Below are 23833 nucleotides of genomic sequence, written 5' to 3'. Positions count from 1 at the left end.
CATTCTTTCAACCAAAGTTCTACTTAAACCCTTAGAAGAACGGTTGTCATCATTAATCAAATTTTGAAGAACCTCTATAACATATGCCCACATTTGTTCAATACGAGATAAAGTTGAATGATGAGACCCCCATCGTGCATCTCCAAATCTAGCTAGACTAGTTTCTTGGTTTAGTCCTCTACCAGAACTAATCTCTCCTCTTTCAAGAAGTTCAACTTTTCTATCATGTTCAAGTTGTCGAAGTTTGTCGGCCCTTTTGCAAGATGATGCAGATGTGTTCACAATCAAACCAACAATCCACATGAAATCACAAACATATTGATTTACTTGAGCAACAGCTACAACCACTAGTTGGAGTTGATAAGTAAAACAATGAATATACCTTATGATCTTGTCTGAAGGCTAGAGAGATGACGCACTAGCTTAGAATGGAATTTTCCTCCAATCCTGCACATAGTTTGATGATCTGACAAAGTGTTAGTGATCAAAGACCAGGGAAGGGATCCCTTGCAAGGCCCTCCAATGCTCAAGTCAGTAAACTTTTCGGCAAGTGGGCGAAGAAGAAAAACAGTAGTGGATATGCGTAAGAGTAAGGTCTAGATGATGCTCATTGTGTACCTTGCTAACGGAGAGGATTTCCCTTTATATACCACCTCTTACAACCTCCATGATCGTGAGATGGCCCCTTGTGTCAGAGTTTTTTAGGTGATGAAAAGAGTACAGTCTGGGTGATTGACAATGATAGTCTGAGGAATCTTTTTTCTATCCACATATGTACATCTTTTATCGCTTATGCCTTAGGCCTTTAATGAGGTTGTTGAGATATACTATTGTAACATATCAATTAGTGAGGAAATCCCCAAGGAATATTCCCCAACAACTTTGACAACTAATCAGAATGTTGTCTACTGCTTGTCTGCTAAATAATCTTGGCCAATCCTTAAACCGACCGTTTAATTGGAATGCTTTTCATGGAATCTATTGCGGGCTGATCTTTCATTTGGTCGAGCATTTATAGTAATCCTATGAAATAAAGCACCTTTAACCTATATTGGTATCAATTTACTCTGTTGTGTACTAAATACTGTAAAAATCTGTTCAGAAACTAGTATGATGCCCATAAGATGCCAAAGATCTATTTAAGGAACCATATGATAAATTATATATGTTAGAGTTTTTATTTTAGGAACAATATAACCTCAAGTTACTTAAACTAGGTCGACCTTTGCCCAGTCAACCGTATGTGTAAAGTTTCCTAAAAATAAGTGTCTTTAAGCCCGGTCGGACTTCACCCAGCTGGGCAGACACAGAAAGTCTTATGTTCGACCGACCCTTATTCGGCCGATCATATATTAAGATCTTTGTGAGGCTATGTCTTTGGGCCTGACTGTACTTTGCCTGACCGGGCGTACACATAGAGTCTTATGTTCAACAGACTATTATCCGACCGATCGTATATTAAGATCTTTGTGAGGCTAAGTGTCTTTGAGCCTAGCCGAACTTTGTCCGGCAGGGCGTACAAAACCTTTTGTTCAATCGACCCTTATATGGCTGATCGTATATTAAGATCTTTGTGAGGCTAAGTGTCTTTGAGCTCGACCGGACTTTGCTAGGTCGAGCGTACACAAAAAGTCTTATGTTCGATCGACCCTTATTCAGTCGATCGTATATTAAGATCTTTGTGAGGCTAAGTGTCTTTGAGCCCGGCCAGACTTTGTCCGGCCAGACGTACACAGAAAGCCTTATGTTCGACCGACCCTTATCTGGTCGATCGTATACTAAAATTTTTGTGAGGCTAAGTGTCTTTGAGTCGACCAGACTTTGCCCGGTCAGGCGTACACAAAAAGCCTTATGTTCGACCGACCCTTATCCGACCAATCATATATTAAGATTTTTATGAGGCTAAGTGTCTTTGAATCTGGCCGGACTTTGCCCGGTCGGACATACACAGAAAGCCTTATGTTTGACAAACCCTTATCCGGCCGATCGTATACTAAGATCTTTGTGAGACTAAGTGTCTTTGAGCCCAATAGGACTTTGCCCAGTCGGGTGTACATAGAAATCCTTATGTTCGACCGGTCCTTATCCGACCGATCATATATTAAAATCTTTGTGAGGCTAAGTGTCTTTAAGTCCAGCCAAACTTTTCCTGGCCATGCGTACACATAGAGCCTTATATTCGACCGACCCTTATCCGGTCGATCATATATTAAGATCTTTGTGAGACTATGTCTTTGGGCCCAGCTGGACTTTACCCGGCCGGATGCACACATAGACTCTTATGTTCGACCGACCCTTATTCGGCCAATCATATATTAAGATCTTTGTGAGGTTAAGTGTCTTTGAGCTCAACTAGACTTTGCCCGACTGGGAGTACACAGAAAGCCTTATGTTCGATCGGCTCTTATCCGACCAATAGTATATTAAGATCTTTGTGAGGCTAAGTGTCTTTGAGCCTGACCAGACTTTGCCCGGTCGGGCGTACATAGAAAGCCTTATGTTCAACCGACCCTTATTCGACTGATCTTATATTAAAATCTTTGTGAGGTTAAGTGTCTTTGAGCCCGGCTAGACTTTGCCCAGCCTGGCGTATACAGAAAGCCTTATGTTCTCATTTGAACCTGGCCAGCTATTTACTGATCGAGCACATTATTTCTTTAGTTTCTATGTAAAATCCTAGAGTCCTTATACTCGACCGAATGTGTACTCGGCTAGCCTTATCCAAATGCCATGCTTCAAAGACACATAGGTAGGACTCGAGAATTTTGAGGTTGGGTGATCAACAAGACCAAGTGTGGAATGTTCCTCTATCCTAACTGATCCTGTCCGAACGCTGAATCAACGGACGCTGGGCACATGGCGCTCTCCGAACTGCTGACGTGGATCTCCGACCGGTCGCTCGGGTCTCCAGCGAACCTGCAAAGAAGTCGGGCCGGGAAGGGGTTCTCGGCGACGACCCTCCGACGCTCAAGTCAGGCAAGAGGAAATGCAGAAGTGGCTTCGAATACGAGAGAATGCGTACCTCCAGCGAAGTATGAGGACCCTTATATAGGGCTGTGAAGAAGCGAGTGCACACATACCGAGGTGAATACATGTCCTCTAACCATACCTCAATATGGGCTTGTCAGAGGGGCTTGCCTGACACCATACTGCTACAGTCTGAGCATCTCTTTGATGGGACAACAGAACCTTCCATCGTACGATTCTGCGTATGGCCTAGTCGTCGAACATGCCTGCTGTTAGAAGTTGTTTCCTGATGTCCCTTAATCCTTGTCTTTTCTGTTCCTGCGCCGAACGTCCGGCCGCTCGACAAGTACCTTTGGTTGGACCGGATCGACTCCCGATCGTGCGCTCGGTAGAGACTGTTCACAGTATTATTATTTTAGGCCTTCGACCGAGCGGGCTACCCGCTCGGCCATACGACTTTGTTCAACGAGCGTCGCAACCCCTACTCCCCACCAGGGTGTCTTTGCTTCCGTTCGGAACGTTCGGCCGGTCGCCCCGGTAGTCCCCTCACTTCCGGCCGGTCATAGGTCGCTGGTCCGCTCGGGAGATTCACGGTCGTGTGATCTGCTGACTGTTCACAGTATTGCTGCTTTCTGCCTCGGTGACCCTGTTGACCATGAGCGTCGGAGACCCGACTCCCCCGTCAGGTTGTTTTTGATTCTGCTTAGACCTCGTTCGGCCGACCGGTCGACATCCCCTTCTTCGGCCGTTTGACCTTTGACCTCCACGTGGCGTTGACTTCCCTCAAAGGGGGTCCCCCGTCGTTACCGCCGGATCACTTGCCTCCCCTTCAAGTCTAGTCGAAGGAGGCGATTAGTCCGACTGACTGGACCATCTGTTTCGCCGAGCGGCGACCGTATGCAACTATCCTCCGCTCGACCCCTATGGGAGTAGCTAAAACACCAGTCAACGCCAACCCTCCTCGGTATCTTTTCGAAGTTTTCGCCAATCTCCATCATTAAGGTCGAGCACGCGCTCTGTGCCTCGTTAAGGCGCTCCTTAAATGCTCCCCCATGATGGAATGTCACGTGGCCTTGCTAACATCATCGTACGGCGGCGGCGCCGTGGGTGATGAGACCGAGGCGGTTCGAAATGGACGGCGCGATGCGTGCTCCGATTCTCATGACCTGGATCCGACGGTGGAGGCCGCTCGGGTTCCACCCTATAAAGGCTTCTCTTCTTTCCTTCGCCTCACTTCTGCTGTCGCGTGCTTACCGCTGCTTCTTGCGTTCTATATTTCCGGCAATCTTGCTCTTCTATTTTCGGCGATCTCCGGTGCTCTTCCCTCGATCCTCCTCTTCGTTGTAAGGTTCTCCTTCTTTCTCTCTTTGGATCTTGTGTTTTCTTTGCATTTCTTTCCCGAGTTTCGATCCTCGGGGCATCGTTTCGTTTGCTGTCTTCTTTCTCCTATCCTCTACCTTTCTTCGCCTTTTTTGATTTCGTCCGTTCGGACAATGGCCCATTCCTCTCAATCCCAAGACCAAACTCTTGGCCCGTGGTATGTTACCATGGAGTCACGCTTCGATCAGCGTAACGCCGATACTCTGATAAATAACTTTGACATCCCTTCCGACCTCGAAATAACTTGCCCACTCCCTCCGCTCGGCCACACAAACCGCCGCGCGGAGCCTTTTGTGTTTTCCGCGACCAGTTCACTGCCGGTCTGCGACTTCCAATTCATCCCTTTATCATTGACGTTTGCAATTTTTTCGGCATTCCGCTCGAAAGCCTAGTACCCAACACTTTCCGCCTTCTATGCGGCGTTGTCGTCCTATTCAAAATCCATAACATTCCCCTCCGACCGGAGGTTTTCTACTATTTCTACTACCCTAAACAGTCTGAGTCGGGCACTTACATGTTCCAGGCTCGGCCCGACTTAGTTTTCTTCAATAAACTACCTTCTTCCAATAAGCATTGGAAAGAATTCTACTTTTATATTCGCCTTCCCGAGCGGGCCTCCTTCCGAACCCAATGGCAGGTCGGACATCCTCTCTCCCCAGAACTCAAAAGGTTCAAGACCCGGCCGGACTATCTTCATGCCGCCAACATGTTAGCCGGTCTGAAGTTTGACGTCACGAAGTTCCTGCCAGAAGGGGTGATGTACATATTCGGCCTGAGTCCGATCAGGACCCCCCTCCCAAGCGGCTTCGGTAAGAATTTTACTTGTACATTTGCCTTGATTGCTAACTGATTTTCTCCTTTTTCCTTTGCAGCGAATATTGTCATGGAGTCGGTGATGGCTGGTATTTTGAAGAGGAAGGCGGCGGCACTCGAGGCCGTGGTTGCAAAAGAGATGGAGGCGCTCGGCATTGAGCCGATCGGCTCGCATGAAGGGGAGAGCGGGACTCACGAGGAGTCGACCGCTCAAGCTTCTCTCCCAAAGCCGGCGAGGGGAGCAACTGTTAGCCAAGAGCCTTCCGTCTGGGAGGAAGGCTCCGCTCCGGGAGAAGAGCGGCCTCTCCGACAAAAGAGGCGCCGAGTGGAGACTCCCCTTCGATCGACCACGTCCGTGGTCCAGCCATCCGAACGGGTCACTGCAGCTGCTCGCGGTAAGGATCCAGAGGTCGAGGCGATTTCGTCCGATCGGACCCCATCTCAGCTGGAGGCGTCTGCGGACCCTCTTGAGGCTATTCCAGTCAGCGCCCTTCCGCCCACTCCCCGCCGGGTAGAGCGTTCGACAATTTTGTCCCAATTCTCTGTGCCGGCTTCCGATCATTCCCCGACTTCCGCTCAAACTACACCTGGTCGGCGCCGCACCGTCAGGGTCTCACTTCACCTCCCGACCGAAGAATTGTTGCCCGAGGCCGCTCGACCAACCGCGCCTGAGCACATGATCACAATGAAGGGGCCTCTGGCTGAAATGTGGGCCGACGCTCGGGCACGCGTCGCTATGATTCCTCTCAGCAACTTGGCCAATAGCCACATGCAGCAGGCCACGGGGGTAAGTTTATTTTCTCAAAGTTCTTTACGCATTCTGTCCGATCGACTATTAACAATTTTTCTTTTGTCAGAGATGGGTAGAGGAGATCGCTGTCTCCAACCGTTTGGCGATGGTGGACGAAGAATTGAGAAGACTGAAGGTTGCAGGCGGTCCGCCCGGCTCCCAAGGCCCTTCTTACTTTGAGCTGCAGAAAGAGCTCAAGAAGGCCCAAGACTTGTTGGCGGCTGAGCAGAAGAAGACGGCCGATCAGGCCCACACTTTGGCCGAGCTCGAGCAGCAAGTCAAGACGCTGGACTAAAAAATAAGCCTAGCCACCACTCGGAAAAACACGGTTATCTCCGATCTGGAGAAAAAGAATGTCAAGGCTCGGGGCTTGGCGCAGAAAGTAAAGGAGTTGATGGAGCAACTGGCCAACGAGAAGATTGCCCGATCGAATGAGGTGGCGAAGCTCGAGACTGCTTTACAAGAACATCAGGCGGCCGCCGATGCTTCCCGAGCAACCCTTAAAGAATATCAGGAGGCCGAACCAGGTCGGGTCGCTGCCTTGAGACAAAATTACATCCGTTCGGCCAAATTTTCGGAGAAAGTTTGCGAGCGGATGTACACGGCCTTTGAACTTGCCATGAATGCCACCACCACCTACTTGAAATCCAAGGGTCATCTGGCCGACTCCGTCCTCATCCCGGCCCAAGACCAGGTGGCGCTTCTCGGCAACATCCCCCAAGAGGTTTATGATTTTCTTGAGTAGGAAGCTTTTATGTAATTCGGCCGCTCAGCCAAAAACTTACCCAATTTTGTAATTAGGCTGCTCGGCCTTAATTTCTTTAATGTTATCCGTTTACTTGCTTTTTTCCTTTTCTAATCAATATGAGTGTAGTCCGCTCGGCTAGCCAACTACCGTTCATGCTCCTATTTCTCCTCGTTATTCGCTTCTCATCCCACCTTTCCTGTGTTCGAAAGGGATTTTTTTTTCTTTACGAAGTATTTTGCATAGCTTGTCCGCTCGGCTGAATATATCCTGCTTCGCAAATAGGATTTTCAATAGACGTTCGCGAAGTACCTTTGGTTCGTTGGCCGAACGGCCAAACGACTAACAAGTCGACCTCTTTATTGTATTCCGGCCGGAGGGTTTATAGTCGCCGGCTCGACTCTCGATTTTTAACGTCGGATCTCGACGGTCTTCCGCTCGGAGGGTTTGTAGTCGCCGGCTCGACTCTCGATTTTTAACGTCGGAGCTCGACGGCCTTCCGCTCGGAGGGTTTATAGTCGTCGGCTTGACTCTCGATTTTTAACGTCGGAGCTCGACGGCCTTCCACTCGGAGGGTTTATAGTCGCCGGCTCGACTCTCGATTTTTAACGTCGGAGCTCGACGGTCTTCCGCTCGGAGGGTTTATAGTCGCCGGCTCGACTCTCGATTTTTAACGTCGGAGCTCGACGGTCTTCCGCTCGGAGGGTTTATAGTCGCCGGCTCGACTCTCGATTTTTAACGTCGGAGCTCGACGGTCTTCCGCTCGGAGGGTTTATAGTCGCCGGCTCGACTCTCGATTTTTAACGTCGGAGCTCGACGGTCTTCCGCTCGGAGGGTTTATAATCGCCGGCTCGACTCTCGATTTTTAACGTTGGAGCTCGACGGTCTTCAGCTCGGAGGGTTTATAGTCGCCGGCTCGACTCTCGATTTTTAACGTCGAAGCTCGACGGTCTTCCGCTCGGAGGGTTTATAGTCATCGGCTCAACTCTCGATTTTTAACGTCGGAGCTCGACGGTCTTCCGCTCGGAGGGTTTATAGTCGCCGGCTCGACTCTCGATTTTTAACGTCGGAGCTCGACAGTCTTCCGCTCAGAGGGTTTATAGTCGCCGGCTCGACTCTCGATTTTTAACGTCGGAGCTCGACGGTCTTCCGCTCAGAGGGTTTATAGTCGCCGGCTCGACTCTCGATTTTTAACGTCGGAGCTCGACGGTCTTCCGTTCGGAGGGTTTATAGTCGCTGGCTCGACTCTCGATTTTTAACGTCGGAGCTTGACGGTCTTCCGCTCGGAGGGTTTATAGTCGCCGGCTCGACTCTCGATTTTTAACGTCGGAGCTCGACGGTCTTCCGCTCGGAGGGTTTATAGTCGCCGGCTCGACTCTCGATTTTTAACGTCGAAGCTCGACGGTCTTTAAGGCTAATTTTAACACTGTCGCTCGGCGGAGATTGCCAAATGCGTTGCTTATCATTTTGCTTCCTGCATTAAAAGAACACAGGCGACCAAGAGATACACAAAATGAATTACATCAGCGCACCTCTCACCCAGCTCGATACGCCTGGAGATGATTTGCACTCCATGGTCGATCCAGCTGTCGTCCGTCTTCATCCTTCAAATAATAAGCACCCGAGCGAAGCTTTTCGATGACTTTGAATGGGCCCGCCCAAGGAGCCTCCAGCTTGCCAACGTCCCCGACCGACTTTACTTTCTTCCACACCAGGTCGTCGACCTGGAATGCTCTGGGGATCACGCGCCGGTTGTAGTTTTGCTTCATCCTCTGTCGGTACGCCATCAGCTGGACGGACGCCTTGGCTCGCTCTTCGTCGATCAAGTCCAACTCCATGTTCCTCCGCTCGGCGTTGTCATCATTATAGTTCTGGATCCGGACGGACTCGACGCCGACTTCAATCGGGATAACTGCTTCACCTCCGTACACTAAATGGAAGGGCGTGACACCCGTTCCCTCCTTTGGGGTCGTGCGGATAGCTCATAGAACGCCCGGCAGCTCGTCCACCCAGCTTCCTCCTTCGTGATAAAGCCGAACTCGAAGAATTCTAAGGATTTCTCTGTTGGTTACTTCCACTTTGTCGTTGCTTTGGGGATACGCCACGGAAGTAAAGTGTTGTTCGATGCCGTAACTTTTGCACCAGTCTTCGAGCTGCTTCCCGGCGAACTGCCGTCCGTTATCAGATACGAGCCGGTGAGGGATGCCGAAACGACAGATTATATGCTGCCAGATAAACTTCTTGACCATCTGCTCGGTGATCTTGGCTAGTGGCTCGGCCTCCACCCATTTGGAAAAATAGTCGACCGCCACCAGTAGAAACTTCCGCTGACCGGTCGCCATAGGGAACAGACCCACAATATCCATTCCCCACTGATCGAACGGGCATGATACTATAGATGCTTTCATTTCCTCAGCCGGTCGGTGGGAGACGTTGTGATACTTCTGGCAGGAAAGGCACGTCACGACGGTCCGAGCGACATCTGCTTGCAGGGTTGGCCAGAAGTATCCGGCTAGCAGGATCTTCTTAGCCAGCGATCGTCCGCCCAGATGCCCTCCGCATGATCCTTGATGCACTTCTTGGAGGATATACGCCGCGTCTTCCGAGCTCACACATTTCAAAAGCGGGCGGGAGAAAGCCTTCTTGTAGAGTTGGTCTCCAATGAGTGTGAATCGACCGGCTCTCCTCCTCAACAGCTGGGCAGCCTCCCGATCGGACAGTGTCGCACCCGAGCGTAGTAACTCTATGATGACTGCCCTCCAATTGCTCGGGCGTGCCAGACCCTCCATCCGGTCAATATGCGCCACCAAGGATACTTGTTCAATTGGCTACTGGATGACGACCGGTGATATTGAACTTGCAAGCTTGGCTAACTCGTCTGCTGCCTGGTTTTCCGCTCGGGGTATCTTCTGGATAATCACTTCTCTGAAGTTGGCCTTGAGCTTTTCGAAGGCTTCAGCGTAGAGTTTGAGCCAAGCATTGTTAATCTCAAAAGTGCCCGAGAGCTGCTGGGCGGCCAACTGAGAATCTGAATGGAGTGTCACCCGACCGGCTCCAACATGCCGGGCGGCCTGCAAGCTAGCTATAAGGGCCTCATACTCCGCTTCGTTATTTGTGTCTCTATAATCAAGCCGAACGGATAAGTGCATCATTTCTTCTTGGGGAGAGAGTAATAGCACGCCAATCCTGCTCCCGAGCCGAGTGGACGATCCGTCTACAAATATTTTCCACATAGCTTCGAGCTCTGACCTTTGCACTTCGGTGATAAAATCTACCAAGGACTGCGCCTTTATCACCGAACGGGGTTGATACTGAATGTCAAATTCGCTCAACTCCGTTGTCCATTTGATGAGCCGTCCGGACGCTTCCGGGTTCAACAGCACTCTTCCCAATGGGCTATTTGTCCGGACGATGATTGTATGCGCTAGGAAATAAGGGCGAAGTCTCCGAGCGACGAGGACCAAAGCAAGTGCCAGTTTCTCGAGCTCAGTGTAGCGAGATTCAGCGTCTTTTAAAATATGGCTCAAGAAGTACACGGGTTGTTCTTCTCCGCTCGTCCTTACTAATGCCGATCCTATTGCCTGCTCGGTTGAAGATAAGTAAATACAAAGCGGCTCACCCATAGCTAGCTTGGCAAGCACGGGCAGAGAGTTCAGATATGTCTTCAGTTCTTCAAACGCCCGATCGCATTCTTCATCCCAATGAAACTTAGTGGCTTTGCGCAAGATTTTGAAAAACGGGAGGCTCCGATCGGCCGTCTTCGAGATGAATCTTGACAATGCTGTTATCCGACCGGTCAAGCGTTGTACTTCCCTCAGATTTCTTGGGGGCGTCATATCTTGTAATGCTTTCACCTTGCTGGGATTTGCCTCGATGCCCCGCTCGGTCACTATATAGCCCAAGAAACGCCCGCCTTTTGCTCTGAACAGACACTTCTGAGGGTTCAGCTTCACTCCATACTTCCTCAGCGTTCGGAAGGTCTCCTCCATGTCTTTAAAAAGATAGGCCGATCGGACATACTTGATGAGAATATCATCCATGTACACTTCTAGATTGCGTCCGATCTGCTCCTTGAATACTTTGTTCATCAAGCGCTGGTAGGTTGCCCCCGCGTTCTTTAGTCCGAACGACATCACATTGTAGCAGTAAGTGTCATCGGCTGTAACGAAGCTGACCTTCTCTTGATCTTCTCGGGCGAGCGGCACTTGATGGTAGCCCTGATAGGCGTCGAGCATGCATATTAACTCGCAGCCGGCTGTGGAATCCACCAGTTGATCGATCCGGGGTAGAGGATAAAAATCCTTAGGGTATGCTTTGTTAAGATCCCGGAAATCGATGCAAACTCTCCACTTGTTGCCCGGCTTGGAGACTAGTACCACGTTCACCAGCCAGCTCGGGAACTGGACCTCACGTATATGGCCAGCCTCCAGGAGCTTCTCAACCTCCGCTCGGATAATGACATTTTGTTCGGCGCTGAAATCCCTCTTCCTTTGCTTCACCGACCGAGCGTCCGGTCGGACGTGGAGCTCGTGTTGCACTATACTGGGCGAAATTCTGGGCAGCTCATGCGTCGACCAAATGAAGACATCACAGTTTCTCTGGAGACATTTGATCACTTCCTTTTTCTGGCTTGCCTCCAGATCAGCCGCAATGAATGTGGTGGCCTCCGATCGGGTCGGGTGAATCTGCACTTCCTCTTTTTCTTCATAAACCAAAGAGGGTGGTTTTTCGATTATGGCGTTCACCTCGATCCGTGGCGTCTTCCGAGCGGAATTAGCTTCAGCTCGGACCATCTCGACGTAGCATTGTCGAGCCGCCAGCTGGTCTCCTCGTACTTCTCCGACTTTATCTTCCACCGGGAACTTGATTTTCTGGTGGAAGGTGGAGACGGCTGCTTGAAACTCGCTGAGCGCCGGTCGCCCCAAAATAACATTGTATGCTGAAGGAGAGTCGACCACGACGAAGTTGGCAGTCCGCGTCCTTCTGAGCGGCTCCTCTCCCAGCGAAATAGCCAGTCGGACTTGTCCGACCGGCAGAACTTCATTGCCCGTAAACCCGTATAGGGGGGTTGTCATGGGCAGCAGCTCGGCTCGATCAATTTGCAGTTGGTCGAAGGCCTTTTTGAATATAATATTGACCGAGCTTCCTATATCGATGAAAATGCGGTGAATAGTGTAATTAGCTATTACCGCTTTGATGAGGAGAGCGTCGTCATGTGGCACTTCGACTCCCTCCAAGTCCTTGGGCCCGAAGCTGATTTCGGGTCTGCTCGCCCTTTCCTGGCTGCAGCCGACCGCATGGATCTGGAGCTGCCTGACGCTCGCCTTCCTTGCTCTGTTGGAGTCACCTCCGGTCGGCCCACCAGTGATGATGTTGATTTCGCCTCGGGAAGTGTTACTTCTATTTTCTTCTTCCTGAGCGGACGGCCCAGGCCGCTCCCTAGGCACTCGGGGATTGTCCTCACGTCTTGGAGTATGATGTCGCTTGGGGGTCTGTTGCTGTCGCCTGTCGGGTATCCGCCGATCGGCCTCATGATGTCGCTGTCGCCTGTCGGATGATGGTGATCGACGACGGTTACTCCGAGGAGCGGGGTGGGCGATCAGGGGAAGGCTTCGACAATCTCTTGTGTTATGCGTGTCAGTCCGGTGGAAAGAGCAGAACATGGGGGTTCATACCTTCTTCTTTGGTTTGGGCCGCTCGGCAGATACCTCTTGGACATGGGACCTCGCATGGTGAGAGCGGACTGCTTCGGCCCGCGATCCTCTGGGCGGTTCCTGGCGAGTGACAGGCTTCCGCTCGGTAGGGGCTAGCCGCTCGGTTGTAACTTCTTTTCTTCGAGCCGCCTGGGCTTCCTCCACATTGATGTACTCATTGACCCGGTGTAACATATGGTCGTAGTCTCGGGGCGGCTTTCGAATAAGAGAGCGGAAGAAGTCCCCGTCCACGAGGCCTTGCGTGAACGCATTCATCATCGTTTCTGAGGTGGCCGTTGGAATGTCCATGGTCACCTGGTTGAATCGTTGGATATAAGCTCTGAGCAGCTCTCTGGGCTCTTGCTTGATGGCGAACAGGCTGGCACTTGTCTTCTGATAACGCCGACTGCTTGCGAAATGGTGGAGGAAGGTCGTGCAGAACTCCTTGAAATTGGTAATAGATCCGTCTGGCAGCCTCCGGAACCAATGTTGCGCTGATCCCGAGAGGGTGGTAAGGAACACCCGGCACTTTACTCCATCTGTGTATTGATGAAGGGTGGCTGTGTTGTCGAACTTACGCAGGTGATCATCCGGGTCGGTGGTTCCGTTGTATTCACCGATCGCCGGGGGCACATAGTGCTTTGGCAGAGGGTCCCGCAGGATGGCCTCCGAAAACTGACGGTTTATCCGCTCGGGGGAGGCGTCCGCTCAGGGGGGCCTTGCCTTTTATGTTGTCTCGCACGAGTGCCTCGTCTGATGAAGATTCTCAATCACGATTAACTGTTGCGGCTTCAGGAGGCGTGCGAATAGGGCCCGATGAAATGGAACCGTGGCATGCGGTGCTTCCGCTAGGCCCCCTGATGCTGATGTCGCTTGTTGCTCAATCCGCTCAGCTTGCGACTTCTGCTTCTGTTCCACAAGCTTAACTGCTCTCGCCTCGATCAGAGCATCGAGCTCCTCCGTGGAGAGCATCACCGAGTGCGGTCGTCCAGCTTCATCCATTGCTTCCGCTCGGATGCAGGTGCATTCCCACAGACGGTGCCAAATTGATCCTGTCTGAACGCTGAATCAACGGACGCTGGGCACGTGACACTCTCCGAATTGCTGACGTGGATCTCCGACCGGTCGCCCGGGTCTCCGGTGAACCTGCAAAGAAGTCGGGTCAGGAAGGGGTTCCCGTCGACAACCCTCCGACGCTCAAGTCAGGCAAGAGGTAATGCAGAAGTGGCTTCGAATACTAGAGAATGCGTACCTCCAGCGAAGTATAAGGACCCTTATATAGGGTTGTGGAGAAGCGAGTGCACACATACCGAGGTGAATACGTGTCCTCTAAGAATACCTCAGTATGGGCTTGTCAGAGGGGCTTGCCTGACACCATACTGCTACAGTCTGAGCATCTCTTTGATGGGACAACAGAACCTTCCATCGTACGATTCTGCGTATGGCCTAGTCGTCGAACATGCCTGCTGTTAGAAGCTGTTTCCCGATGTACCTTAATCCTTGTCTTTTCTGTTCCTGCGCCGAACGTCCGGCCGCTCGGCAAGTACCTTTGGTCGGGCCGGATCGACTCCCGGTCGTGCGCTCGGTAGAGACTGTTCGCAGTATTATTATTTTAGGCATTCGGCCGAGCGGGCTACCGCTCGGCCATACGACTTTGTTCAACGAGCGTCGGAACCCCTACTCCCCGCCGGGGTGTCTTTGCTTCCGTTCGGAACGTTCGGCCGGTCGCCCCGGTAGTCCCTTCACTTCCGGCCGGTCGTAGGTTGCTGGTCCGCTCGGGAGATTCACGGTCGTGTGATCTGCTGACTGTTCACAGTATTGCTGCTTTCTGCCTCGGCGACCCTGTTGACCATGAGCGTCGGAGACCCGACTCCCCCGTCAGCTTGTTTTTGATTCCACTTAGACCCCGTTCGGCTGACCGGTCGACATCCCCTTCTTCGGTCGTTTGACCTTTGACCTCCACGTGGCGTTGACTTCCCTCAAAGGGGGTCCCCCGTCGTTACCGCCGGATCACTAACTTTGACTGTCACGTCATCTTAACTTTAACTACCACGTCATCTTCTGCATTCACTCGCTATAACCCGTACGGATTTTCACCTTACATACGGATTTTCTTTTATTATTAGTGACTTTAAGCCATTAAATTATGCAGACATATTTGAAGCATCATCATATCCTTAACCCCCTCAATCTCACCACTGACAAACCATACTTAGCAAATAAAGAGTCGATTGCCTCCTTCAAACAAGTAGCTATAGTTGTTGCAACATGCACTACAGCCATAAATCATTCAATCACCTCTCCATGTTTGTTCACATATATAATAATAACTGTCATTTGCTTTTTCACTAAACAATCACGAGCCTCATCAAGTAGTAAAGTTAACCACCTATCACCAAGATTAGCTAGAATAGCATTTATGATCTCAACTGCATAAGCATTCACCAGTTGCTTTTGAATTCTTGGGGCAACCATTTGATTATTTCCATATGCATTCATTCCAACAACTGCCACAACTTCTGGACACTCTGAGCTATACCATTCGAGCAATTCTAAAAAATTATCTCTATTGGATGATATCAAAGACTCATTATGTCCCTGAAAAGGTAATCTTGTAGCAACAAAAATCGAATTACTTTTAAAATGGTAGTCAGGTGTTTACGATAAGCAACTTCAATCTTATGTTTCCCCGATGAAAATGAATACTCCACACTTTATCTTTGATTCTTGAAACCCTCAAATTGTATTGTTGCCTCATTGTGAGCATTACCAACTCCACCTACATGCTCATTGAAATTTTCAATTGTTTTTTTTCCAATTTAAGAAACATATCTCGTAAACACATCATCTCCTCCAAACCCTATATTACTAGGTCTAAAAAGATAACATTAGAAACAAAAGGCTATCCTTTGAAACACTATACTCTAACCAATCACAGTCTTTAAACCAAACCTCTGTGAAACATCTATTATCTTTATCCATTTTTTTCTTGGAAAAATATGGCCTCGAGATTGACAAGGACCCATAGCAACTTATTCTTTTCGAATATGATATTGAACACCAACATCATACTCTTCAATCAATTTTTGTAAACCAGGATCAGCAACAATTTCTACTTCACTACTAAGATTTCCAATATTTTCAAATAAAATTTACGAAGAAGGAGGAGGAGGAGGTGGTGGTTGTGGACCTTGTGGTGGAGGAGTAGACTTTCCATCGGGAACACTAGACAATTCAATTGAATTCCTAGGCCTCTTTGTAAAATATTTAAACATTTTCTACAAATTATAATATATGGGAAAAAATTATCACATAAAGTATTATTTTATTAAACTTAATGTGAACAACTTAATGTTGGACCCGTGGTTGTTTTGATGTGATCGACTAAGTTAGGTTAGGTCCTGCTTGTTATTTGATCCCTATGTCTAAGTGTGCAGGAGCTTAAGAACGCAGGAAGTCGAGCGGAAGACGCAGCTAGCGAGAAGGACGACACGAGAAGGGAGCCGACGGGCTCGGTGCGTCCGAAGGACGAAAAAACTACGGAAGAGTACACCGGTGGACGAGAAGAACGTGTGCGACGTTCGAGGGACGAGAAGCCGGGACGGAAGCCTGCTCGAGGAGAAGGCTGGAAGTTGGGTTCGGATGAGCCCTATTCCGGATGGTCGAGATGACCAAAGCGAGCGGACCCAGAGCAGAAGACCCGGACCGAGGCGAGCTGAACCGGAGCAGAGGTCCTCGATGAAAAAGTCAATCGGAGTTGACTTTATGGGTTCGGGCACCCGGAACGGCCCGGGGCACCCTTCCGGAACAGTCCGGGGTGCCCGGAACCCTTCCGGGTGCTCGAAACGTAGGGGATAAAGTTTTATCCCCCCAGGGCTCCTGGAACCCTTTGGGGCGATCCGACCAAGGCTATAAATATAGCCCTGGTCCAAAAGCTTGAATCATCTCTTGAATCAACTCTGTATTCAACTTCTAAGCAACTGTTTGAGCTTCAAGTGTGTAAAAGGCTTCTCTGCCTTCAGAGAAGGAGACTTTCTTAGTGCGCTCTTTCAACCGCCTTGGATTAACAACCTTCTTGGTTGTAACCAAGTCAACTCGCTGAGTCTTCCTTCTTTTCTTTATTTCATTTTCTTATTATTATTGTTGCTATTATTTTAGAGTTGAAAATTTTGAGGAGGGTATCTTTGACTTGTAGGCAATTTACCCCTCCCCTCTTGTCGACCCCGCTGCGCCAACAAGTAGTATCAGAGCCTGACCGCCGACTGAAGCATCAAGATCAAGACGATGGTCGGAACAAGCATCCCAGTTTGATGAAAGGAGCTTAGTGCTCTCCGCCTATAGTAAGGCGCCTAGTATATACCTGACCAGCCATCATCCATCCTAATTCAAGAGATTCCTGACCAACCACAAGGCAAGCCGGGTATAATATTCAAGCAAGACCCGGGGACCTAGCAACCCGCTTTGGATGCCTAGTATACAAAGGGTTAATCTAGCAACCGGTCAAATATAGGGGTCTTCATTGTTCATTCTCCCGTCTTCCTTTATATGGGCGGTCAGATAAACAACTGACTGGAGTTACAAGGTTTAGTATTTTTATCTTCGCCAAGTAAACATACAAGACAAATCTTAGAAGAAATCTGACTAGATTTTCAGAGCTCAAATATCACTTCAGGGACAAGCCTCCTAATATAAGGATGATTGACTGAAAGTACCAGTCGAACCTCTCAGGGGCTAAGTTCTCTATTCTTCAGAAACAAGTATCCTTGCATATGGTTGATCGGTCTTAAGAACTGTTTGAACCTAGGGGACATAGCTTCCCATTGCTTCATAATCAGATCTCCAACATTACACAACATATATTCGAGCGATCTTAAGGGTCGAACATCCTACCATTACTCTTCTCTTATATATACACCTGGTCGACTAAATATCTGGTCAAGATATTTTTCGCGACCACATTGCCAGAGAATCACAATAATCTGTCAGAGAATATTCTTTTATTATTACACGAGCATTTAATACAACTTTCCTCGAAGGTGATTCTACATTTTCCATTAGCTGACACTTACAGCATATTCCTTCTGTTGGTGCAATTGACCTCTAGGGTTTCGATATTTGACAATATGACCAAGGGTTGACCCAAATAGGACTTAATTTTTGGAAGAGAGAAGTCTAGTCAGGACTAGATGACTAGCAAAGGTAAGTCCTAACCAAAGGTTAGGCAAAGTGGAAGTCCCGGTGAGTGAAGCCGGGCCCTAGTGAGTGAAGCTAGGTGGTGGAAGTCCCGGTGAGTGAAGTCGGGCCCTAGTGAGTGAAGCTAGGTGGAGGAAGTCCTGATGAGTGAAGCCAAGCATGGAAGTCCTAGTGAGTGAAGCTAGGCAACCCTAGGAGGTAACCTTAGGTTATACTTGAATTCTGTTAATACTGTGCTAACTCAGTGTTGCAGGGAAGCTCAGCTAGGTCGACGGGCTGACTGAATAGCTGGCACGAAGCCCAGACGGGTCGAAGGGTTGACCGGACGTCTGGCGGGTAAGTGGAGGTAAGTCACTGGAGGGGAGTGACTGTGAGGACGCGTTCCCGGGAAGGGAACTAAGGCGCCGATCTGACTTAGAACCATTTCGGAACTCTAAGTCGAGATCTTGACTAGATTCCGGTCGCAGAGAGACGGAATCTAAGTTATACTCTACTTGGTAAACTTAAACTGTGCTAACATCTTGTTTTGCAGGGTATATACATCATATGTTTGACTCTGGACTAACGTTTTCTTGCAGGAAGGAAGCTGCTGGAAAATTGGGGTCCGGGCGCCCGGGAGGCAAAATTCTATTCCAACGTCGCCTCACCAAGTGGCGCTCACTGATTGGCTCGACCACGTCACATCTAGGGCGCGTTGAAGGTTCTAGGCGCCCTGAAGGTTCAAGGCACCCCGAACCTCATATATAAGGAGGGTCAAGGCTGGAGTCAGAACAACAACTCAAGATCTGCTCTCCTGTCCTCCTGCAACATTGTGACGCTTCTCCGATGACACGCTCCTCTTTTCATTCCTTGTTTTTGTCGGTATATTTTTCTTTTAAAAAGCAATTGTAATCACTATTGTAATACTCTTCGAATTGCTAGTGGATTGTCCATCGAAAGCATCCTTGTGTGCGGGGCTTGGAGTAGGAGTCGACACATGCTCCGAACCAAGTAAAAAACCTACTTGTGTCACTCTTTCTTTTTCGTGCATTATTTTTCAGCTGCGTATTCTCGATATCTTTTAATCGCTATTCACCCCCTCCCCCTCTAGCGAAACTCTACGATCCAACACCTTCAACTGTATTATTAATAACATCAGTTACAAAAAGGGTACACATGGAAGATTCCTCGGATGGTAACTATACGCCTACCAAAATACATATTCTTTTACTTGACAACTTCTGACACTGACATTCTCTGTCACCTCATGATTACGAAGGTTATGAGATGTGGTATATAAAGGGGGGTCCTCTTCGATGGCAAAGTATGCTTTTGAGACGTTTTACCCTTGAATATGCCTTGACACGCTCTGCTACATGGCAACTGTTTAATTTTCTGATCGGGTATTACATTGACTTGAGTGGGAAAGACCTTCATCAGGGACTACTTCCTTGATTTTTAGCATTGATATTTGTCTGCTCTCGAGTGTCTTCCCCTATCTGAAGTCTTCATTCAACCTTGCAGCCACGAACCCAGTGTCCTATCTCTCCAATTTTATGACAGGATCATCATTAATATCTAATAATGTTTAAAAGCAGGATTAAACATAACCGTGTTATCTACATGTAAGAGAAGGTGATGCTCTTCGCGTCAGAGGGTAACAAGGCTAAAATCAGCAGAACTAGTAGTACGCCAACAGGAAGCAGCAACAGCAAAATTGGAGGTGGGGGCATTGGAGGCAGAACCAGTGGAAGAAATACTAGTGATGCTACAAGCCACAGAAGTACCAAAAACATTTCTGCACTGAAATATATTGATGCAAGATCTCTCCAGCTATTCTCCTTTGAATCTATCATTTCTGTTGTTTTCTCCATTTTTCACACTGATGAACCAACAAGCTGGAATCTCACTGATGCCCCCTTGCGTGAAGTATAAGCAGAGATATTTATCACTTTCTTGGATTCAAACAAAAGAAACAAATCGAGGCTTACCTCTGCGCTTTCGTGTTCCTTGGCGCCTCTGAAATATGTGCCCCCTCTATTGCTTATGGTGAGAAGTTTACAATGGAAGCTCGATCAGTTTTGGGGAAAGAGATGAGATGAATCTGTTTATGTTTGTGCCGAATTGGATGGTCTCTGCCAGTGGTACTCATCCTCAATTTTCTATTATGATAGCGATCGATGTACAGATGTAATTGGAGAAGGCGGAGAATGGAGTACAAGTTGGTCCACTAGTTTGGACTTCTTCCAGGATGGGATCAATTTGCAGATGGTGACCTTGAATCCCCCCTAGGCCTAAAACTTTTTCCTTATCAGATACTTGTAGACTACAACCACTGAAGTGAGTTAGATGATTTATGAACATCCTAGTTCCTTGACAAATTGCATTTGCACCCAGAAGTTAGTTTCTCACCATATCACCCAACCTGCTAATTGCAAAGAACAGCAAAAACAGATACAGAATATGCAAGAAAGATTATTAAGGGATGGATGAGTATTTTTGATTAATTAGCTATCTGTCTGAGACCCAGCGACAGACATGAATCCGAGAAACAAGTCCCAACGACGCTTCAAAATATAATCCAAAAGCAATTTGTACCTGAAAAACATCCGCACCAGTGGTCTAGTGGTAGAATAGTACCCTGCCACGGTACAGACCCGGGTTCGATTCCCGGCTGGTGCATCTCCAATGATATTTTAATTTTTATTCTGCCAGTATTTTATATTATTAATAATTTATAATTTGTTCTTATGAAATATCCGCACCAGTGGTCTAGTGGTAGAATAGTACCCTGCCACGGTACAGACCCGGGTTCGATTCCCGGCTGGTGCATCTTCAACTTTATTTTAGTTTTTATTCTGCAGTGTTTTAAATTATTAATATTTTATAATTTGCCCTTAAGATATATCCGCACCAGTGGTCTAGTGGTAGAATAGTACCCTGCCACGGTACAGACCCGGGTTCGATTCCCGGCTGGTGCATCGTCGTCTTTATTATTTTTTGGCTGATATTTTGCCAGTATTTTAAATTATTAATACCTTATAATTTGGCCTTAAGATATATCCGCAACGATGGTCTAGTGATATCGTGCTAGTCCAGTACTCCATGTTTATCTGACCGATCTGTAAGCAAAGAATTACGAGGCTGTCTATTGGAGTCCGTTTATTTGCTTCATAAAATTATTGTTTAGAATTTTTAACTGATTAATAGACTAAAAAGATTATGTGATCTGAATAAGACAATCGACCCAATTTACTCGGCTAGATTAAAGATTGGATGAGCCAGAGAAACATTTGTGTACAAATATAAAATTTAATTAAGTTTATTCGGATATGAAAGAATCCCAAGTACACATTTAGTTCCTAAACGTTTTAAAATATCAGACTAACTTGTCAATATCAATATGCAAAGAAGGGAGCAAATCTCGGCTTCTTTTGCAGGTTACTTAACTGGTTTATGGGCAAAATATGTGATTCGCTCACTAACAAACACAAGGCAGAGTTTAATTTAGTAGATTGGCATAATGTTGGCTACCTTAAACCGTACTCATTCAACAATATCCAGTACTCTTCAGTCAAAATTTTCACTCGACAGACAAGAGCCAGGAAACAAGAGCCTTGCATGTATCCAATATCCATGGAAGAAAAGGCATGCATGGACAAAGCCAAATAATAACACTCTTATCATATTTATAACAAAATCAGTATGATATATGATATATGAATCTTGATATCATTTTTCTTGGTAGTTAATTAGGTTAAGTTCAGCCTAAAGAATTAATAAATGTGTATCATGATTTCCATGCGAACAAGTTAAGATCTGCAATCAAGTGTTTGGCAGAAGCAGAAAATGATGGACGGTAATCACAAGCCTTATATCGCGCTCAATTCGGTGGAAAATTATCAACAATTAAGTCAAAAGTTGGATATTACTTCTAGTTCGTAACTAACTTGTAAACGGTTTCCATTTTACAATTGACGAATTCGTTAAGAGAGAAAAAAAAGTTAGGAAATTCTGGCCAACTATATATATATATATATATTTCCTGTGGAAAGCAGAGATTTTTTCCATTCACTTTTACTTAACTTTTTTGACTTCAAGATTCATTCACTTCTAATTAGGACCGCATTTATCTCCTGCTTTGCCGCATGCATGCAGCCTTCGAACTTGAATCAATGCTCAAAAGTGGTCAATTTTCGGTTACAAATCAATTTCCAATTCTCTATTTAGCCTCCATTTCCACGTCTATAAATACCAACACAAGTTAATTAGCATGATCATCATCAGTTGCTCAGGTAATTAACAAGCTCTTAAATAGCCAATAATTCATGTCTCAACTCAAAAAACCCGTCATTCTTCTCTTTCTGACGATCATCTCCGCCACGCACGCCTCTCCGGGCGAGGTGCACGACATCGTCGACTATGGTGCGAGACCCGATCGACCTCGGTTCGACTCGTCCGATTCCTTGATCCGCGCATGGGCCGCGGCCTGCGAGTCGACCGGATCGCCGACCGTCAGTGTTCCGGCGGGAGACTTCTTGGTCCACCGAGCCACCTTCGCTGGCCCCTGCAAGAGCAGCAAGATCACCGTTCGGATTGGCGGCACGCTAGTCGCGCCGTCGGGCTACGGCGGCGAAAGTTGGATCGTGTTCGACAACGTAGAGGGGCTGTTGGTATACGGCGGGACCATCGACGGCCGAGGCGGGGCCTTGTGGGCTTGCAAGGCCGCCGGTGGTCGCCACTGCCCCGCCGGCGCCACGGTACGTAAGTTCGTTCGGAAACGTGCATTAATGCAGAATGACGTGGCATTTAATGCTAATCAGTAATTCGCACGTTCTGGGTATAATTGCGTGCGCACGTGCAGTCGTTGAAGATAATGAACTCGAAGGACGTGGTGTTGAGCGGGCTGACGTCGGTCAACAGCGAGCGGTTCCACGTCGTGATCCACGGATGCGAGCACGTGACAGTGCACGGCGTGAGGATCTCGGCGGCGGGCAATAGCCCCAATACCGACGGCATCCACGTGCAGATGTCGACGGACGTCATCATTACTGGCGCCAGCATCAGGACCGGCGACGACTGCGTCTCCATCGGACCCGGCACCACCAACCTCTGGATAGAGCAGGTGGCCTGCGGACCAGGTCACGGGATCAGGTACGTACAGAATCAGCATCGGCATGCAAGATTTTAATTAATTAATTAATATATACATATATATATATACTTGATGCAGTATTGGGAGTTTGGGGAAGGAGTACGAGGAGAAGGGGGTGGAGAACGTGACGGTGAAGACGACGGTGTTTACGGGAACGGAGAACGGGCTGAGGATAAAGACGTGGGGGAGGCCGAGCCAGGGTTTCGTGAAGGGGGTGGTGTTTGAGAATTCCATCATGCAGAACGTGCACAACCCCATCATCATCGACCAAAACTACTGCCCCGACCACAGAGGATGCCCTGGCAAGGTCAACATGCAGCTTTTATATATATATATATATATATATATATATATATATATATATATATATATATATAATATATTTTATCTTACTCGGACTTTGTTAATTCTGCATGCAGAATTCTGGCGTCAGGATCAGTGAGGTAACTTACAGCGACATCCATGGGTCGTCAGCAACGCCGGTCGCCGTGAACTTTGACTGCAGCGCCAGTAACCCGTGCACCGGAATCGGATTGCAGAACATCAAGCTCACCTATGGAGGGGCTGCAGCGGAATCATGCTGCAAGCACGCCGACGGCGAGGCATCCGGTTTGGTCGTGCCTCCGAGCTGTCTATGATGAACGCCGCCTGCAGCGTAGCTTGTATACATGGCTCCCATATGTTAAAGATGTTGTAGTAGAAACTGGATGAATATATATATAATTCAGACTAAGCGTCGTCTGATTCTTATTAAACTGTTAAATTTTTAATTCGTGTCTGCAACTTGGTAAGTGATCATTCTACAAGAATAACTTCAGGGCTATTTCTTGATCACTTAAAATATATAGCTTCATTCGAATGTACTTGTTGTCTAGATTCAGATATTTTTGGACAAGCCATTTTAAAAGAGGGAAAGCCCTGTATGTCATGTCATTGCCAAACCTAAAACCTGCCCTAATTGCCATCGTGATCCTCCAACTCCGATCACGGTGTATGCCATGTCATTGCCAAACTTAAACCTGCCTTAATTGTCGTCGTGATCCTCCAACTTGTTGGAAGAAACAATTTGATGCCGAATGTTTACGGGTTTTTAATTGAATTTAAATTATACTGAATTA

At 47.9% G+C, this 23833-nt stretch overlaps 1 protein-coding gene, 1 long non-coding RNA gene and 3 other non-coding genes across 6 annotated transcripts; 4 read left to right on the top strand and 1 right to left on the bottom strand.

The window, feature by feature from the left end:
- Positions 1-18679: 18679 nt before the first annotated feature.
- Positions 18680-19842, bottom strand: LOC121999841. Of its 2 annotated transcripts, none has more exons than XR_006116812.1 (2): positions 19552-19842; positions 18680-19479 (listed from the first exon to the last, which is right to left on the bottom strand). It is a non-coding gene; the product is annotated as an uncharacterized LOC121999841 (long non-coding RNA). The 2 variants fall into 2 exon arrangements; XR_006116811.1 differs by having other exon boundaries at positions 18680-19469.
- A 329-nt stretch (positions 19843-20171) lies between these two features.
- Positions 20172-20242, top strand: TRNAG-GCC. The gene has a single exon. It is a non-coding gene; the product is annotated as a tRNA-Gly (tRNA).
- Positions 20243-20321: 79 nt separating this feature from the next.
- Positions 20322-20392, top strand: TRNAG-GCC. The gene has a single exon. It is a non-coding gene; the product is annotated as a tRNA-Gly (tRNA).
- A 78-nt stretch (positions 20393-20470) lies between these two features.
- Positions 20471-20541, top strand: TRNAG-GCC. The gene has a single exon. It is a non-coding gene; the product is annotated as a tRNA-Gly (tRNA).
- A 1299-nt stretch (positions 20542-21840) lies between these two features.
- LOC121999840 (polygalacturonase-like) lies at positions 21841-23554 on the top strand. Its single transcript, XM_042554476.1, has 4 exons — positions 21841-22320; positions 22425-22714; positions 22794-23022; positions 23135-23554. The coding sequence occupies exons 1-4, from the start codon at positions 21889-21891 to the stop codon at positions 23351-23353; spliced, it is 1170 nt and encodes a 389-aa protein (XP_042410410.1). The 5' UTR covers positions 21841-21888; the 3' UTR covers positions 23354-23554.
- Positions 23555-23833: the final 279 nt, after the last annotated feature.

Source organism: Zingiber officinale, chromosome 7A (assembly GCF_018446385.1).
Source record: "Zingiber officinale cultivar Zhangliang chromosome 7A, Zo_v1.1, whole genome shotgun sequence".
In the NCBI taxonomy this organism is placed as follows: Eukaryota; Viridiplantae; Streptophyta; class Magnoliopsida; order Zingiberales; family Zingiberaceae; genus Zingiber; species Zingiber officinale.
This window is presented reverse-complemented; position numbering and strand designations above follow the sequence as displayed.

Bases quoted from the DNA above. Each gene is read 5' to 3' on its own strand.
- LOC121999840 (XM_042554476.1), top strand. From the start codon at position 21,889: ATGTCTCAACTCAAAAAACCCGTCATTCTTCTCTTTCTGACGATCATC. The intron at 22,321-22,424 runs GTACGTAAGTTC...GCGCACGTGCAG, and splicing joins ACTGCCCCGCCGGCGCCACG to TCGTTGAAGATAATGAACTC. The intron at 23,023-23,134 runs GTCAACATGCAG...TTCTGCATGCAG, and splicing joins ACAGAGGATGCCCTGGCAAG to AATTCTGGCGTCAGGATCAG.